This window comes from Panthera uncia, chromosome F2, assembly GCF_023721935.1.
Source record: "Panthera uncia isolate 11264 chromosome F2, Puncia_PCG_1.0, whole genome shotgun sequence".
Taxonomy (NCBI): domain Eukaryota; kingdom Metazoa; phylum Chordata; class Mammalia; order Carnivora; family Felidae; genus Panthera; species Panthera uncia.
The window spans coordinates 81,256,272-81,273,467 of record NC_064812.1 but is presented as its reverse complement, the minus strand read 5'-3'; the positions used below and the strand labels follow the sequence as shown (position 1 = coordinate 81,273,467).

The 17,196-nt window shown below is 36.8% G+C and overlaps 1 protein-coding gene across 1 annotated transcript in view; it reads right to left on the bottom strand.

The window, feature by feature from the left end:
• PRKDC (protein kinase, DNA-activated, catalytic subunit) overlaps positions 1–17,196 on the bottom strand; it is a 214,119-nt gene that overhangs the window by 161,621 nt on the left and 35,302 nt on the right. The window contains exons 22-25 of the mRNA XM_049633721.1: positions 5,428–5,531; positions 2,776–2,866; positions 1,815–1,978; positions 950–1,102 (exon numbers count right to left, since the gene is read on the bottom strand). Of these exons, the coding sequence (XP_049489678.1) occupies positions 950–1,102; positions 1,815–1,978; positions 2,776–2,866; positions 5,428–5,531 (512 nt within the window). The remainder of the gene's footprint in view (positions 1–949; positions 1,103–1,814; positions 1,979–2,775; positions 2,867–5,427; positions 5,532–17,196) is intronic.

Genomic DNA, 17,196 nt, shown 5'->3' with positions numbered 1-17,196 from the left:
CCCAAATACTAACCACTGCAAATAACTAACTGAATGCACATGAAGCAATACTGAGCAACCACTCCACACTGCAGGCACTGCCCCTCAACAGGCCAACTCACTTCTCACCTTGGGCTTCTATCCTGGCCCGGGCACAAGGCGGCATTAGCACTTCATGCCTGGGGATGATTCAACTCTAGAATTCAGGGAGACATTCTTTTCATATTAAAGAGAACACTAAACTACTAATAGTTTCAGCAGGACAAACACCTTTGAGGGTTCTATGGAGGGAATTACTGCTTCTGAAATCCGTTTCTATGGTAAATTTCCAATTTTAACCAAACATCCTATTTAATCACAGCACATTTGAATACATTGCTGGACTGTATTCATTCATATATGTTGAAGAATTTTCCATTATATTTAGAAATGAGTTTTCTTGTTTTTAATAAATGATCTTTCATTTAGCTTCCTCTTTTGTGTGTGCATCCTGGTACCGAAGATATCATAGCTTCATGAAATGAACTGAGAATTCTACTTTTTCCTGCTTCATGCAGCAATGGAGAATTTGCCACAAAGTCATCAGAAAGAGGCCACTTGTCATTATTTCCACTCTTGTACATGGTTACTTGTCTCTTCTTCATTCCTAGAGACTGTTAAGTCCCTACATGAGGGCAGACTGCAAATTCAGCTTTAGATGCCTATACTATCAGCAACTATTAGCTAGATCAGTGATTCATTCCCAAACTGTGGCACATTAAAAATCACCAGGAGAGCTTTTAAAAGTCCTGATCCCCAGGTCATACCCCTGAAGAATTAAATCACAGTTACAAGGGGCAGCAGCCAGGCAGCGGCATTTATGTTAAGATCCCCAGGGTATTCCAACCCGCAGCAAGCTTTGATGATCACTGAACAAGATCCAACTTTTTTAAGCTTTGCAACTGTGCCAGATTCAATGTCACTCACTTACCTGATCTACATCACATGCAAGTTGAAGTAGCACGGGGAAAGTTCGCTTGTAGAGCTGGTACATGGGTGGGAAACCCTGACCACTTTCAGGCATCTGAGTGGCTTTTCCCAACATAAACATAACTATACTGTGTAAAAGTTCACAAGCTGCAACCTAAAACAAGCCAGGAGTTCAACAAGTTTAAGTTTCCAGGTTTACAAGAGAAGAATATTTTGAAATGTTACTCAACTTAGCCCTTTAAAAGGAAAAACTTCTGTAGCAGGTAACTATCATTCCCAAATATAAATTAACTGGAAGCAGCACTTCTTGCATAAAACTAATGCTTCTGTGCACTTTGATCTGCATCCAAGAGGTAAGAATGAAAACTTAAAACGATTTAGACAAACTGGGAAGGGTACCTTCAAAGAAATATGTTTCATTGCTACCATTATCACAGAACTTTACTTCATTTGTCAGCACATTTTTAACCTTCACTTTCAGTAAATGTATTTTTAAAACATTTTTTGGAAATTTACAAATGAATTTCATAAAAACTTGAGATTGTCTGTTTCTAACCTCCCAAGTTAAGGTGATAATAATGGTGCACAAATTGGAAATAAGTTTTAAGTACACTTTGTACTGCATTTTCTATTCTGGACAGTTTTTTGGTATATTAGTGTTTTACCAGGTTATTATCTACTAAGATTTACGTTTACTTTTTACTAGTAACATCTACTTCTGATAATTAAGTCACTGTCTAATTGCTATATTACAGAATATACAGAATTAATAATATTGGAATGTCTGAAATATATTATCTATTTCCAAACAAATACAGGTCTTAAAAAGCATAGATTATAAATAAAATAATAAAAAATGAAAGTACTTTAGTTTGTCTGTCACTAGCTGAAAGAGCTAACTCTGTGACCCGAGGCAAGAACACATCCAGATAAATGACAGGCTTCATTTCTATAAATGGTACTGCAAAACTGAGTCTTTTTTCTCTGTCCCATGCCACATATTTCTTCATCATTTCATCTGAGGATGTGGCTGTTAAAAAAAATCAGGAAGAGCATGTTTTCATTCAAAATCTTTCTAATATCAATTGCTCTACAATTCATTAGTGAAAGTAGAATGCTTTTATACTTTTAACACATCATTCATCTTTCCTTTTTTGTTTTTACTTCAGACATGTACATGCCATTACATTATCACTGACATACTATTTTTAACTTTGATTTAAAGTAAAATTATGTTTAAGCAAGTTTAATAGTCCGGAATGTTTAGTTTCCATTTTCAGTAAGAATTATTTTAGGTGTTATGTGGAAAAATGGTAAATGAACAATAAAAATCTCCCCTTTGTAAACATTCATTTTCCCAATGTAGGTTCTAACTTCCTAAATAACCAAAAGTCATTAGTATACTTAATATGAAAGATCAAAACTAAAAATACAGATGAACTTTTAGTAATCTAAAATGCTGATTCTGATAGAAAAAAAAAACACTCTAAATAAATATCCAAATATTAAGAACATCAGAATTTTCAAAGATTAACTTTGAATTCCTGACACAATGTATAATATTAAAAGTGTCAAATTAGATTCTGTTTCGAAATGGAAAATGTGTTTAACAAACCAGACTAGAACATCTTGTCAACAAGTATTGAGTTATCCGGATTGCATGGGTATTGTCAAAACATTTCATTTGACAAAATATTATTCTTTGTAATCTCACTTGAAAATATATAAATCACATATAGGAGCAAATACTACAATATACCATGATCTGTATATACTCAAAGTACAAATACATCTACAGAGATAAATTTATTTTAAAGGAAAGTTTACCTGTTAGGAGATTTTTGTTTATTTGTCCTCCCAGAAAGCCAAGCATCTGTACTACTCTAATCCTTATTTCTTCTAAGGACAGTACTTCATTCTGCAAATTTGAACAATAATACACATGTGATGATTAACGGAATTAAAGATTAAGAGAATTATGAGAAGAAAAAAAACGATTTTATGACCCTCTCTGTTATTAATTTCTTTCAATGGTTCATTATATCCTATACAGTACTGCTGTAAATATTACTGCAAATTCATGGAAAGAAGTCATATCTTTTCCAGTTTTGCAGTCAGATGTCCATTTCCAAGGCCAGTGGTCACAAAGTTTTGGCAGGATCCTTTACACCCTTAAAAAATACTAAGGATCCCCAAAGAACTTTTGTTTAAGTGGGTCACGTTTATTGATAATTTCTCCTACTAGAAGTTAAAACCTTGAAATTATTTATTGTTTTATTTAAAAATACGAAACCCAGGGGTGCCTGGGTGGCTCAGCTGGTTGAAAGTCTGACTCCTGATTTCGGCTCAGGTCATGATCTCAGTTCGTGAGATCCAGCCCCACGTTGGGCTCTGTGCTGACAGCGTGGAGCCTGCTGGTGATGCTCTCTCTCCCTCTCTGTGCCCCTCCCCTGCTCGCATCCTCTCTCTCTGTCTCAAAGTAAATAAACAAAACAAATAAACAAACAAAAAAAAAACCCACTGAAACCCATTACATGTTAACAAATGACATATTTTTAGGAAAAGTAATTACATTTTCCAAATAAAACAAAAAACCTCAGGAAGGTGACACTGTTTCACACTTGTGCAAATCTCTTCACTGTGTGTCTCACTAGGAAACAACTATAGTGATATGTTGTTAGGCCACATTTGGAAGATGGAGGAGTGTTTTAATAGTCTTTTTAGATAACAGCTTGATACAAATTGAACAAGTCAAAATTTCTCTTTTTTAAATTTTTTTAAGCTTATTTACTTTGAAAGAGGGAGAGAATGAACAGAGGAGGGGCAGAGAGAGAGGGAAAGAGAGAGAGAGAATCCCAAGCAGTCTCTGCATGGTCAGCACAGAGCCTGATGCGGGGCTGGAAGTCATGAACCATGAGATCATGACCTAGGCTGAAACCAAGAGTCAGACGCTCCATCGACTGAGCCACCCAGACGCGCCCCCCCCCCCCCCCCCCCCCCCCCGCCCCGGTTATTTCTTAGGTACAATGTGGAATCTGAAACCTTACCAATGAATTTGATGTAGTCTGTTATATTAAAATCCACTGGTCTATCCTGCACTTCAAGTGGATTTTTTTACCTATGCATGACTTGGTAACATAATGTACTGGTGATGTGAAAATACTGGTTTACTGGGTTATGCAGATCTTACAAATGTTGACACATTTCATTATTATATGCAAAAAAGTCACATTGGTTAATATCAACAATATTATCAGAAAACTCTTTAAGTTAAAAAGCTGTCAAGTTCACGGTAACGGTTTCAAGTTTTCCAAAATTTAATTTTTGTTTAAAACCTTGCAATTTTATCATTGGCAACAAATACTCTCAGATGTTTTCTTTGAAGTGACAGTCTCACTCTATTTTAGATAAAATCTCTGCCAAATACCGAACAGCCACAGTTTGTCAGTTGTTCTTTCAAGTAAAAACGGTGTTCCTGAAAAAGTGCCTGCTTTAGCTCACAGCTCAAAACATCACAAAGTGCTTTTCCTAAAGACAATTGCCACACTGCACTATGCAACAGACTGCTTTATGCACACTTCCTGTTTCATCACACAGAACATTAAGAAGACATGTGTTCAAGGGTCAAGATTTAATAAAGTGCTTAGGAATGAACAGTGTTACCCGTCATTACACCATAGTGCAAATGTCAATGAGTAAAAATAGCTTTGGCCTTGCACCCTGGAACCCACAGAGTCCTCACATCAAGAACCACTCTCCTAATGAGAAATTGTTTATCTGTAAAGAAGTTTTATTTGTAAAACCAGAAATATGCTCAAGTAATTTTATTTTGTTTTATTTATATGTGATAAAAGAATTTAAATATTTTAGACAGCCATCTCCAGTTCTACGCAGCGTCTCAATCAAAAGCTGTCAAAAATAACGAGGTGGAGGAATTTACCCTAGAGCTTACATTATCAGTTCTAGACACTAAAAGGTTTTCAAATTTTAATTTTCACTCCATACCTAAAATAGGTATTTTCTCTATAGTCCCTTTTCTCTCTTTATTCTTTGTTTCCTATTACATTATAAGCCACATCTCAAAAACCTAATCTCAAGAAATCATCACCAAAAAAACATAAACCCTGGCATCAATTAAACTTGACAAAATAATACATTTAAGGCCTAAATGAATCAATCTTACATATCCGTAATATCAATATTCTGATTGCTTACTGAAGATGATCCATATTACTTTCTTTCAGCCACTAAATATATTTGAAGGTAAAGAAAACAAGAAAACATGATCAAGACAATAAACCAGATAGTTAATATTTCTTACATTTTTATGGCTCAAAATACACTGAAACTATTTCTATACTGTTCTCTACTTTATAGATAAGAATAACTAACATTTTAAACAAAGATTTTTACTCTTCATAAGTTTAGAATCTGATCTCTCCATTGTTTAAGGTAAAGAATATACAAAGGATTTCTTACCGATGAAATGTTCTTTGTCTTTTTCAGATGCTTTAACACAACTTTATTAAATCCTTTCTGGGCAGCCCGAGAAAGTGCTGACACTTCCCAGTTCTTGGTCTCATCTATCAACAATAAACAAAAATAAATTTCAAATAGCATCCACTCATTTATTTGATGCACACTAGGGAGTACACAGAATACTGCCAAATAGAGACATTAAAATCCTAATTTTAATTAAAATATTAAGTTTCCACAACAAAAATAATTAATAATGGTTGTCCTGGTTTTAAATATCATTGTCTACTAAAAGAAACATGGTTCCTTGAAGAAGTGGCTAACTCCAGACATTGGGTAGGCCTATATTTATAAGAGGAGCCTGAATCACCTTTTTGGTTCTAGGAAGGAGCTGCTTGAAGCAGCCAATTCCCACTCCTTATATGGAAGCCAAATCTGGAACAATCTGAGCATAAAAATGAATAACAAAGATAAAAGACTAGAGCCACTGGAAAAATAAGAATCCACAAGTTCCTACTAATATAAAGAAGTGAGAAAATGAAGTAATTTCTTACAATAGAATGCCAACTAGTATGATGGAATGATGGAGTCAGAAAATCACTATTTTACAACCATCACAGTAGTAAGAGATTCAGGAAGAATAATCAAGGGGTACTCGTGAGGAGCAAGAATATTTACAGTTGTGAAGTATCTCTCCATAAAATTTTTTAAAAATGATTACAAACTTAGAGAAAATTTTAAAGTATGGCAAAAACATACTTTTCTTTCCTGAACCATTTAAGAGTAAGTTACCAGCCTGATGCCCCACCACTCCTCAATACTTTAGGTATGTTTGCTACAAGGACATTCTCCTACATGACAGTCACTGCAACTATCCAAATTAGGACATTCATCTTGAGACATGACCCACAATTAACCTTCAGCCCCACTCAGGTTCTAGCATTGAGCTTAATAATGTCTTTATTCAAAACCACATGTCATATTTAGCTGTCCTGTCTTTTTAGTAACCTTTAAACTGAAACAATTTAGTCTTCCTTTGAATTTAATGAACACTCAAAAAATTATATGCCAGGAATTTTGTATACTGTTCCTTTATCTGGATTTGTCTAATGTTTTCTCGTGATTCGATTCAGGGTATAGAAGCCAGTTATAACATTTTACCAATGCCTTTACTAACTACTGAGTTAAATAAATTCTTTGAGGGGCGCCTGGGTGGCGCAGTCGGTTAAGCGTCCGACTTCAGCCAGGTCACGATCTCGCGGTCCGTGAGTTCGAGCCCCGCGTCAGGCTCTGGGCTGATGGCTCGGAGCTTGGAGCCTGCTTCCGATTCTGTGTCTCCCTCTCTCTCTGCCCCTCCCCCGTTCATGCTCTGTCTCTCTCTGTCCCAAAAATTTAAAAAAAAAAAAAAAAAAAAAAAGTTGAAAAAAATAAATAAAATAAATTCTTTGACACATGTACACTTTATTACCAGTGTAGAGCCCTAACTGTAAAGCTATAAAGTTATTTTTCATGAGTTCTGCAGATGCCCAGTAGATTGGCTGACAGAGCCAAGTAAGCTATGTTCGTTGGAAGACACCTCACAGTGATTTAATCCCAGCACGTCTTTTCTTGGCTCCAGAAATGAAACCTAAACGACAACAGAACCTTACCTCTGCTTTGTCTAGTTTCCCTCTCTATAATTTTGTGCTTTTGGTTTGCTTATGCCCAAGAAGCAAGTCTCCATGGGTGGGAGCAATAACTAAGAATTTGTTTGCTGACCATTTGGTGACCTTTTGTGTTCAGATGTTAGAGATCTACTCTCTGATGGGCCAGAGATAAAAAGAGAATTTGTTTGTTTTTTGAGCTCAGACTAATTCAGAATTTTGTACAATGGGAACAAGAGCTCTTTGATATCTGAATTGGTCAATGTTTTACCTTACTATTGTCTCTCTGGAGCTAGGACTCAAATTGCAGATCTAAAGCACTATGCTCTCCATCTGTTGTAGCGATGTGCCTGAACTGACAAAGGCCTTTACTTCTCCTGAAGTGCATAATATTCTCCTGTATCTGAAAGGTATTAATAGATTAGATTATAAAGTATCTTCAAGGAGCTCTGTTGGGCCTCGTACATGCAAAATATAAAATGAATGTTCCTATAATTCTCTGAAAATGCTTTCAACGTTTACTATAATGCTTTAGATGCACCATACTAAAATAAAAAATCTTAGAGAAACTAACGCAGAAACATTTCAGGAATCCATATTACATGACTAAGGCATATCTTTGTTAAATGAAACAAGTTTAATAATTTTAAGTTTAATTTTATTTTTAACTTTTTTTTTTATTTGAGAGAGAGCACATGCGAGAGTGGGGAAGGGGCAGAGGGAGAATCTCAAGCAGGATCCATGCGGGGCTCAATCCCACAATCCTAGGATTATGGCGTGAGCCAAAATCAAGACTTGGATGCTTGGTTTAAATTTTAAATATGTCTTTTTATCTATTAGTGTTAATTATAATACAAGTGTACATTATTATACTTGGGCTTGTTTTTCCCTATACTTATTCAGGCTTACTAAGCCAATGTGCTAACATACTTCTCATAACGTTTTTTATTGCCATATAAGACACATAACATAAAATGTATTCTTTCAACCATTTTTATGTGTACATTTAAGTGGCACTAACTACATTCACAATGTTGCCTAATCATCACCACCATCTACCTCCAGAACTTTCTCGTTATCACAAACAGTCCCATGTAAATTTTAAGTTATGAAAAACATTATAAATTTATGTACAACTAAACCTGAACCATGATTTGGACAAACTTTTTATTTCCCCAATACTTATGTTTTGTAGCATGACAGCAGCTGGAAGATAACTTCTAAGATCTTTAGGCAACTTGAAACCTTGGACTGAGTGAATTAATAGAAAATCACTACACATGCAGATAATTACTCAGTAAAATAAAATCTGAAACGATGATCAGTCAGCATCACTTTTAAGTTTGTGTGCTTTTGTTTGTTTTTATAGGATATAACAAGAAAGGACCTTGGGGTCATGTTAATGAATGTGTATATGCTGCCAATTGGAGTTGTATAGGGATGGACATGGCTGAAGACAATGGTGTCATGTGTGCTCACAAACTGAATTTGAGAAGTCCATGAGTATGGAAGACAATTCTCAATTATCCACTCTGAGTTTTCTTGGTAAAAAAGAAATTTGTTTGGTAGTAAGTTATATTCGATAAGCTGTTGAAGCTACTGTAGAAGCAATACTGCAGAAATACAATTTGGGGTATGCTTCTCTCTTAAGGACAGTTTTCTCATAAAGCACAGTCTTGGGCTTTTTGGTGTCTAGAACACTTTTCACAACTGGGTCTTAGTAAGACCCCACATATCTTTGCTTATGTGGGTTTGAACTAGTAATAGTTACCATAGTAAAAGCAAATATTATTTTTTTAAGACTTACTGAATTGAAGATCATGTTAACATGCATACCACCTAAGATGTTAGTGTTACTTTGGAAAGTGATTTTATGAACTCCCTGAGACAGAACTGCTTCAAGGTTCTGCTTATTTTTTTGTTGTCCTTGCCTGAGGGCACAGAAAAAAAGTGTTTAATGTCCAAGAATTTACTACATATGTTTACTTCTTAGGCATTTTATGAATTCAGGTCTACATTTAGGTCTTTAATCGATTTTATTTTTGTGTATGGTATAAGAAAATGATGCAGTTTCATTCTTTTACATGCAGTTCTCCAATTTTCCCAGTAACATTTATCAAACACACTGTCCTTTCCCCATTATATATTCTACCTTGAGCTTTGTCCTTCTTTCTCAAGATGGCTTTGGCCATTTGTGGTCTTTTGTGGTTCATACAAATTTTAGGATTATTTGTTCTAGCTCTGTGAAAGTGCCATTGGTATTTTGATAGGGATTGCACTGAATCTATAGATTGCTTTTAATAGTATGGACATTTTAACAATACTAATTTTTCCAAACCATAAGCAGGGTACATCTCTCCATTTGCTTGTGTCATCTTTAATTTCTTTCATCAACGTCATACAGTTTTCAGAGTACAGGTCTTTCACCTCTGTGGTTAGGTTTACTCCAAGATATTTTATTCTTTTTGATTCAATTGTAAATGGAATTTTCTTAATTCCTCTGACAGTTCATTATTAGTGTACAGAAATGCAACAGATTTCCACATATTAGTTTTAATCCTGCAACTTTAATGAATTTATTGATTTTTAAAAATTTTTTTTTAATGTTTATTTATTTTTGAGAGAGACAGAGACAGAATGTGAATGGGTTAGGGGCAGAGAGAGAGGGAGACACAGAATCCGAAGCAGGCTTCAGGCTCTGAGCTGTCAGCACAGAGCCCGATGTGGTGCTTGAACTCACGAACTGTGACATCATGACCTGAGCCAAAGTCGGATGCTCAACTGAGCCACCGGGGCCCCAGAATTTATTTTTGTTTCTAGTGGCATCTTTAGGATTTTCTATCACATCATCTACAAATAGTGACAGTTTTGTTTTGCTTCTTACCAATTTGGATGCCTTTTATTTTTAGATCTAATTGTTCTGGCTAGGACTTAAGTACTATGTTGAATAAAAGTGGTAAGAGTTGACATCCTCCTTGTCTTGTTGCTGATCTTAGAGGAAAAGCTTTCAGCTTTTCACCATTGAGTATATTAGCTGTGACTTTGTCATACACAGACTTTATTATGTTGATATGTCTCTATACCCACTTTCTTGAGATTTTTTATCAAAAACAGATGAATTGTGTCCAATGTTTTTTCTATTATCTATTAAGATGATCTCATGATTTTTATCCTTCGTTTGGTTAATGGAGTGTATCACATTGATTGATCTGTGGATGGTGAACCATCCTTGCATTCCTGGAATAAATCCCATTTGATCCCTGTGTATGATCCTTTTATGTATTTTGAATTCAGTTTGTTAATATTCTGATGAGGGTTTTGGTGTCTATGTTCATCACGGACACTGACCTGTAATTTCCTTCTTTTGTAGTGTCTTTGGTTGTGGTATCAGAGCAATGCTGGCCTTACAGAATTAATCTCAAAGCACTCCTTCTTCTTCAATTTTTGAAACAGTTTGAGGATAGGTATTAACTTTTCTTTAAAAGTGAGGTAGAATTCACCTGTGAAGCCATCTGGTCCCAGACATTTGTTTGTGAGGGGGGTTTTTGATTACCGATTCAATTTCATTACTAGTAATAGGTCTGTTCAGGTTTTCTAGTTTTTCCTAATTCAGTCTTGGATGATTGCAGGTTTCTAGAATTTTTTAAAAAAATTTTTTTAATGTTTATTTATTTTGGAGAGAGAGAGACACAGAGACAGAATGCAAGCAGGGGAGGGGCAGAGAGAGGACACAGAATCCGAAGCAGGCTCCAGGCTCCGAGCTGTGAGCACAGAGCCCGATGCAGGGCTTGAACCCACAGACCGTGACATCATGGCCTGAGCTGAAGTCGGATACTCAACCGACTGAGCCACCCAGGCACCTCAACATGTTTCTAGAATTTATCTATTTCTACTAGGTTGTCCAGTTATTGGCATATAATTATTTGTAGTAGTCTCTCATAATCCCTTGTAAAATTTTTGTGGTATTAGTTATAGCTTCTCTTTTACTACGGATTTGATTTGGGCTCTTAATGAGTCTAGCTAAAGATTTATCTTTTTTCTATTTTTTTAAAGTGTCCAAAGAACCAGCTCTGTTTCATTGATTTTTTTTTTTTTTTTGGGGGTCGGTTTCAATTATTTCTGGTCTGATCCTTATCCCTTTCACTAACTTTGTGCTTTGCTTTTCTCTTTCTAGTTCCTTTAGGTGTAGGTTAGATTGTTTGAGATTATCCTTGTATTCTGAGGCTGGCCTATGTTGCTATAAATTTCCCTCTTAGAACTGTTTTTATTGTGTCCCATAGGCTTTAGAATGTTGTATTTCCATTTTCATTTGTCTCAAAGTATATTTTTTAATTTTCTCTTTGCTTTCTTTATGGACTCATTAGTTGTTTAGGAGCATGTTGTTTAGCCTCCACATGTTTGTCTATTCCAATTCTTTTTCCTTGCAATTGAGTTCTAGTTTTGTACTATTGTGGTAAGAAAAGATGCTTGATACAACTTCAGTCTTCTTACCTTTACTGAGATTTGTTTTGTGGCCTAACACATGATCTGTCCTAAAGAATGTCTTAGAGAATACTCCACATGCACTTGAAAAGAACACATATTCTGCTGGTTTTGAATGGAATGTTCTGTACATATCTGTTAAGTCCATCTGGCCCAGTGTGTCACTGAAGGCCATTGTTTCCTTTCTGATTTTCTATCTAAACGATTTATCCATTGATGTAAGTAGGGTGTTAAAGTAAATCCCCTAGTATTATTATTTCTCCTTTTGTCTATAAATATTTGCTTTACATATTTAGGTGCTCATATACTGAGTGCACAGATACTTTCAACTATTATGTGCCCTTATTGATCCCTTTATCATTATCGAGTTAGCCTGTCTCTTATTATAGTCTTTATTTTTAAGACTATTGTACCTCACATAAAAGAGACAAAAAGTAAAAATTTTTAAAAATATAATTAAAACAAAGTTTATTTTGTCTGAAATAAGTATTGCTACCCTGGCTTTTTTTCTTCTTCATTTCCATTTGCATAGAATATCTTCAATTCCTTCACTTTCAGTCTGTATGTGTCTTTTTGTCTTCTGGTCTGACATGAGTCATTACCGGCAGCATATTAATGGGTCTGAATTTAGTTTTTTAATCCATTCATCCTTTGTCTTTTGATTGGAGCATTTAGTCCATTTACATTTAATTATTGATAGGTATGCACTTATTGCCATTTTGTTCATTGTCTTCTAGTTGTGTTTTAGTTCTTCTTGTTCCATTCCTCTTGTTCTCCTTGTGATTTGATGACTTTCTTTAGTGTTATATTTGGATTCTTTCCTCTTTATTTTTTACAGATCTATTACAGGGTTTTGAATTCTGGTTACCATGAGTTTCATATATAATACCCTACATATACAGCATTCTATTTTAAGTTAATCGTTACTGAAATCTGAATATATGCTAAAAGTGCCATATTTTTACTCCCCCGACATGTTTTATCCTTCTTTTGCGTACCCCTTAACTAATTATTGTAGATATCACTGATTTTACTTTTGTTTTTTAACCTACATATAAACTTTAAAAGCAATTAATCCACTATCTTCACTATGCATTTACCTTGATCAGGAAGATTTATACTTTTTATATTTTTTTGCTACTAATTAATACCCTTTCTTTTCAGCTTAAGTCTCTTTTATAAGGCCTGTTTAATGGTGATGAACTCCTTTAGTTTGGGACACTCTCTCTCCTTTAATTCTGAATGATAACTTTGCTGGGAAGAGTGCTCTTGATTTTAGTTTTTTTTTCCCCTTTCATCACTGTGAATATATCATGCCACTCTTCTGGCCTGCAAAGTTTCTGCTGAAAAATCAGCTCAGAGCCTTATGGGGCTTTCCTTGTATATAATTAGTTGCTTTTCTTTTGCTGCTTTTAGATTTTATCTTTATTTTTTGCCATTCTAATTATGTGGCTTGATATGGACCTCTTTGGGTTCATGTTGTTTGGAACTCTCTGTGCTTCCTGTACCTGGATATCCGTTTCCTTCCCCCGGTTAGGAGAGTTCTCAGACATTATTTATTCAAGTAAAATTTCTGCCCTTTTGTCTACTTCTTCTGGACTCCCATAATGCCAATGATAGTATGCATGATGTTGTCCCAAAGGGCCCTTAATCTATTCTAATTGTAAAAATTCATTTTTCTTTTTCCTGTTTCATTTGGGTAACTTCCACCACTCTGTCTTCCAGTCACTGACCATTCTTCTGTATCATCTAATCTGCTGGCTCTGAAGCCGAGCTGTGATTGTTCTAGGTACACTGGTGGTGGGGCTGCCCCCACAGGGCAGAAGCTGATGGGTGGGGGGCAGTCCTGGCTGAGGCTGCCCACAGGATGTGGTGGAGTTGCACCTGCTTAGGGTGGGATCAAGGCCACCAGCCAGTACAGCAGGGTGGGAGCCATTTTGGAATGGTGCCTGCTGAGGTGGGTAGGTTGCACAAAGGTGGTTTGCAGGGAACACCGGGGTGGCATGAGTGTTGCAAGACAGACAAGGTGTCAGACCCGGCATCCATCAACACTTCTATTCCCAGAGAAAGTTACTAACAGCCCTGACCCTCTGGCACACTCTAAAATCAGTCAATAAATCTCCCTCATATGTGGACCAGGTGCTTTTCAAACTGTTGCCTCCTTGTTTAGTCTCAGAGTGAGTAAGTTTCTGCATAGGCCCTTTAAGAGTACAGTCTTGGGGTACCTGGGTGGCTCAGTCAGTTAAGCGCCCAACTTTGGCTCAGGTCATGATCTTATGGTTTGTGGTTGGACATCCACGTTGGACTCTGCTGACAGCTCAGGGCCTGGAGCCTGCTTCAGATTCTGTGTCTCCCTCTCTCTCTGCCCCGCCCCTGTTCACGCACTTTCTCTCCCTCTCAAAAATAAAAATAAACATTAAGAAAAAAAAAAAAAAAAGGAGAAAGCAGGCAAAAACCTCTTTGATCTTGCCCACAGCAATTTCTTACTCAACATGTCTCTGGAGGCAAGGGAAACAAAAGCAAAAATGAACTACTGGGACCTCATCAAAATAAAAAGCTTCTGCACAGCAAAGGAAACTAAGAGGCAAAACTAAAGAAACTCAGAAAAACTAAAAGGCAACTGACAGAATGGGAGAAGATAACTGCAAATGACATATCAGATAAAGGGTTAGTATCCAAAATCTACAAAGAACTTATCAAACTCAACACCCAAAAAACAAGTAATCCAGTGAAGAAATGGGCAAAAGACATAAACAGACACTTCTCCAAAGAAGACATCCAGATGGCCAACCGACACATGAAAAAAGGCTCCACATCACTCATCATCAGGGAAATACAAATCAAAACCACAATGAGATACCACCTTACGCCTGTCAGAATGGCTAACATTAACTCAGGGAACAACAGAGGTTGGCGAGGATGCGGAGAAAGAGGATCTCTTTTGCATTGTTGGTGGGATGCAAGCTGGTGCAGCCACTCTGGAAAACAGTATGGAGGGCCTTCAAAAAAACTAAAAATAGAACTACCCTACGACCCAGCAATTGCACTACTAGGCATTTATCTAAGGGATACAGGTGTGCTGTTTCGAAGGGACACATGCACCCCCAAGTTTATAGCAGCACTATCGACAATAGCCAAAGTATGGAAAGAGCCCAAATGTCCATCGATGGATGAATGGATAAAGAAGTTGTGGTCTATATATACAATGGAGTATTACTCAGCAATCAAAAAGAATGGAATCTTGCCACTTGCAACTACGTGGATGGAACTGGAGGGTATTATGCTAAATGAAATTAGTCAGAAAAAAACATAATCATATGACTTCATTCATATGAGGACTTTAAGATACAAAACAGATGAACATAAGGGAAGGGAAACAAAAATAATATAAAAACAGGGAGGGGGACAGAACAAGAGACTCATAAATATGGAGAACAAACTAAGGATTGCTGGAGGGGTTGTGGGAGGGGGGATGGGCTAAATGGGTAAGGGGCATTAAGGAATCTACTGAAATCATTGCTTCACTATATACTAAATAATCTGGATGTAAATTTTAAAAAATAAAAAATAAAGTTAAATCAAAAAAAAAAAAAAAAAAAAAAAAAAAGAATGCAGTCTTGGTTTCCCATAGTCCTCCAGCTCTTCCAGAATTAAGTCTCACTGGTTTTCAAAGCCATATGTTATGGGGCTCATCTTCCTGATACAGGTCCCTAGTGTGGCCTGAATCCTTCACTCCTCCATGCCTGTGATAACCCTCCTGCTGTGGGTCACTGCACTAGGGGTAAGGGTCTCAACAGTCTGCATCTCTGCCCTTTCTATGTGTCTCAATGTGGCTTTTTCTTGATCTTTAGCCATAAAAGAGCTCTTTTGTTAGTCTCAGGTCATTCTGAGCGAGAGTTGCTCTATATGTAGTTGTAGCCTTCGTGCGTTCACAGAAGGAGGTGTGCTCAGGATTCTCCTACTCTACTGTCTTGATCCTCCTATGATTATCTTTTTTTGCTGATCCAAATTATCCCCAATTTTGCCTGTAACATTTCTCCATCATTCTTTGAACACCTTCTTAATTTCCTGATGTCTCAGAAAATATAACATTCTAGGTTCATCTTGTATTTCCCCTGTCCCAGGCTGGAGCCAGTCATCTCTCCAAGGAGTTCTGGTTCCTTTCAATGTAAAATGACATTTAGAAACCATGATCTGGGCACTAGGTTTGTTCATTACTATTAAGGTATCACTATTCCAAAGCAGGCCCTTTCAATGGACTGATTTGGAATACATGCGTGCATGTGCACGCGCACACACACACACACACACACTCTGTCATCTCTATTTTTACCCAACTCTTGACTCACTCTGTCGTCTCTATTTTTACCTTAATTTACCCATATGTGTGTATGTATATAAGTGTCTGTGTGTGTGAGCAAGAGAGACAGAGAGGAAGAAAGGCAGAGAAAAAGATGGGGAGAGGGAAAGAGGAAGTACCATGATCTCACACCAATACATCCATTTGCTATCCAATACCATAGGGTTCACTTTAGTTTTCTCTTTCTCTATTTGTAACTCCCTTCTCTAACAAAGAGAAATCTAGCTTCTGTTAACCTTTATTTATTTATTTGATCAATCACCCATATGTCACCTTCCCCATCCCGCCTTGACCTCCACACCTTATGAAGCCCAACATGCGGGAACCCCCCACCCTGCTCCAGCTCCATGCCAGGCTGCCCCTCCAAGTTGCCCCCCTTATGTTCCTGGGGACGACCACTGCTACCCTAACACCTAACTTGCTCTGTGCTGCCTAAAGGTCTTAGGACTGAATACTTTAGGAGAAGAAAGGAAGAGGATTTCAAATGACTAACTCCCACAAAGGTAAAACTATAACTTTAGGGTTACATAAAGGTGGAGCAGAAACTCACTAACCAAACTGTCAAAATGAACATAACTGGTAATGGCACCAATTACTATCATGATGCTATGAGGAGGCCATGGCATCAGTTCTGGGTGTTTCTGCCAAAATAGCATCCCTGAACCTCATCATGAGAAAACAGACAAGCCCACACATGAGAACTAAGACAGGCTAAAGAGCTACCCACATTAAAGAAAGCTAAGGCATTATGATAATTAAATCCAACACATAGTCCTAGATTGAATGCTGTATCAGGAAAAGTATAGCTATAAAAGAAATTAATGGGACAACTGAGAAATCTACATATGGATTATAGATTAGAAAAAAATACTGTATCTGTGTTATTCTTCCTGATTTTGATAATGATACCATGGTTGTATGAAATAATGTCCTCACTCTTAAGAAATACACATTGTTGGGGCACCTGGGTGGCTCGGTCGGTTAAGCGTCCGACTTCGGCTCAGGTCACGATCTCACGGTCCGTGAGTTCGAGCCCCGCATCGGGCTCTGTGCTGACAGCTCAGAGACTGGGGCCTGTTTCAGATTCTGTGTCTCCCTCTCTCTCTGCCCCTCCCCTGTTCATGCTCTGTCTCTCTCTGTCTCAAAAATAAATAAACGTTAAAAAAAAAAATTAAAAAAAAAAAAAAAAGAAATACACATTGCAACATTTAGGCATAAACATCCATGATGTCTGCAACTTATAAAGGGTTCAGAAAAAAATGTCATGTATAAATACACACACATATT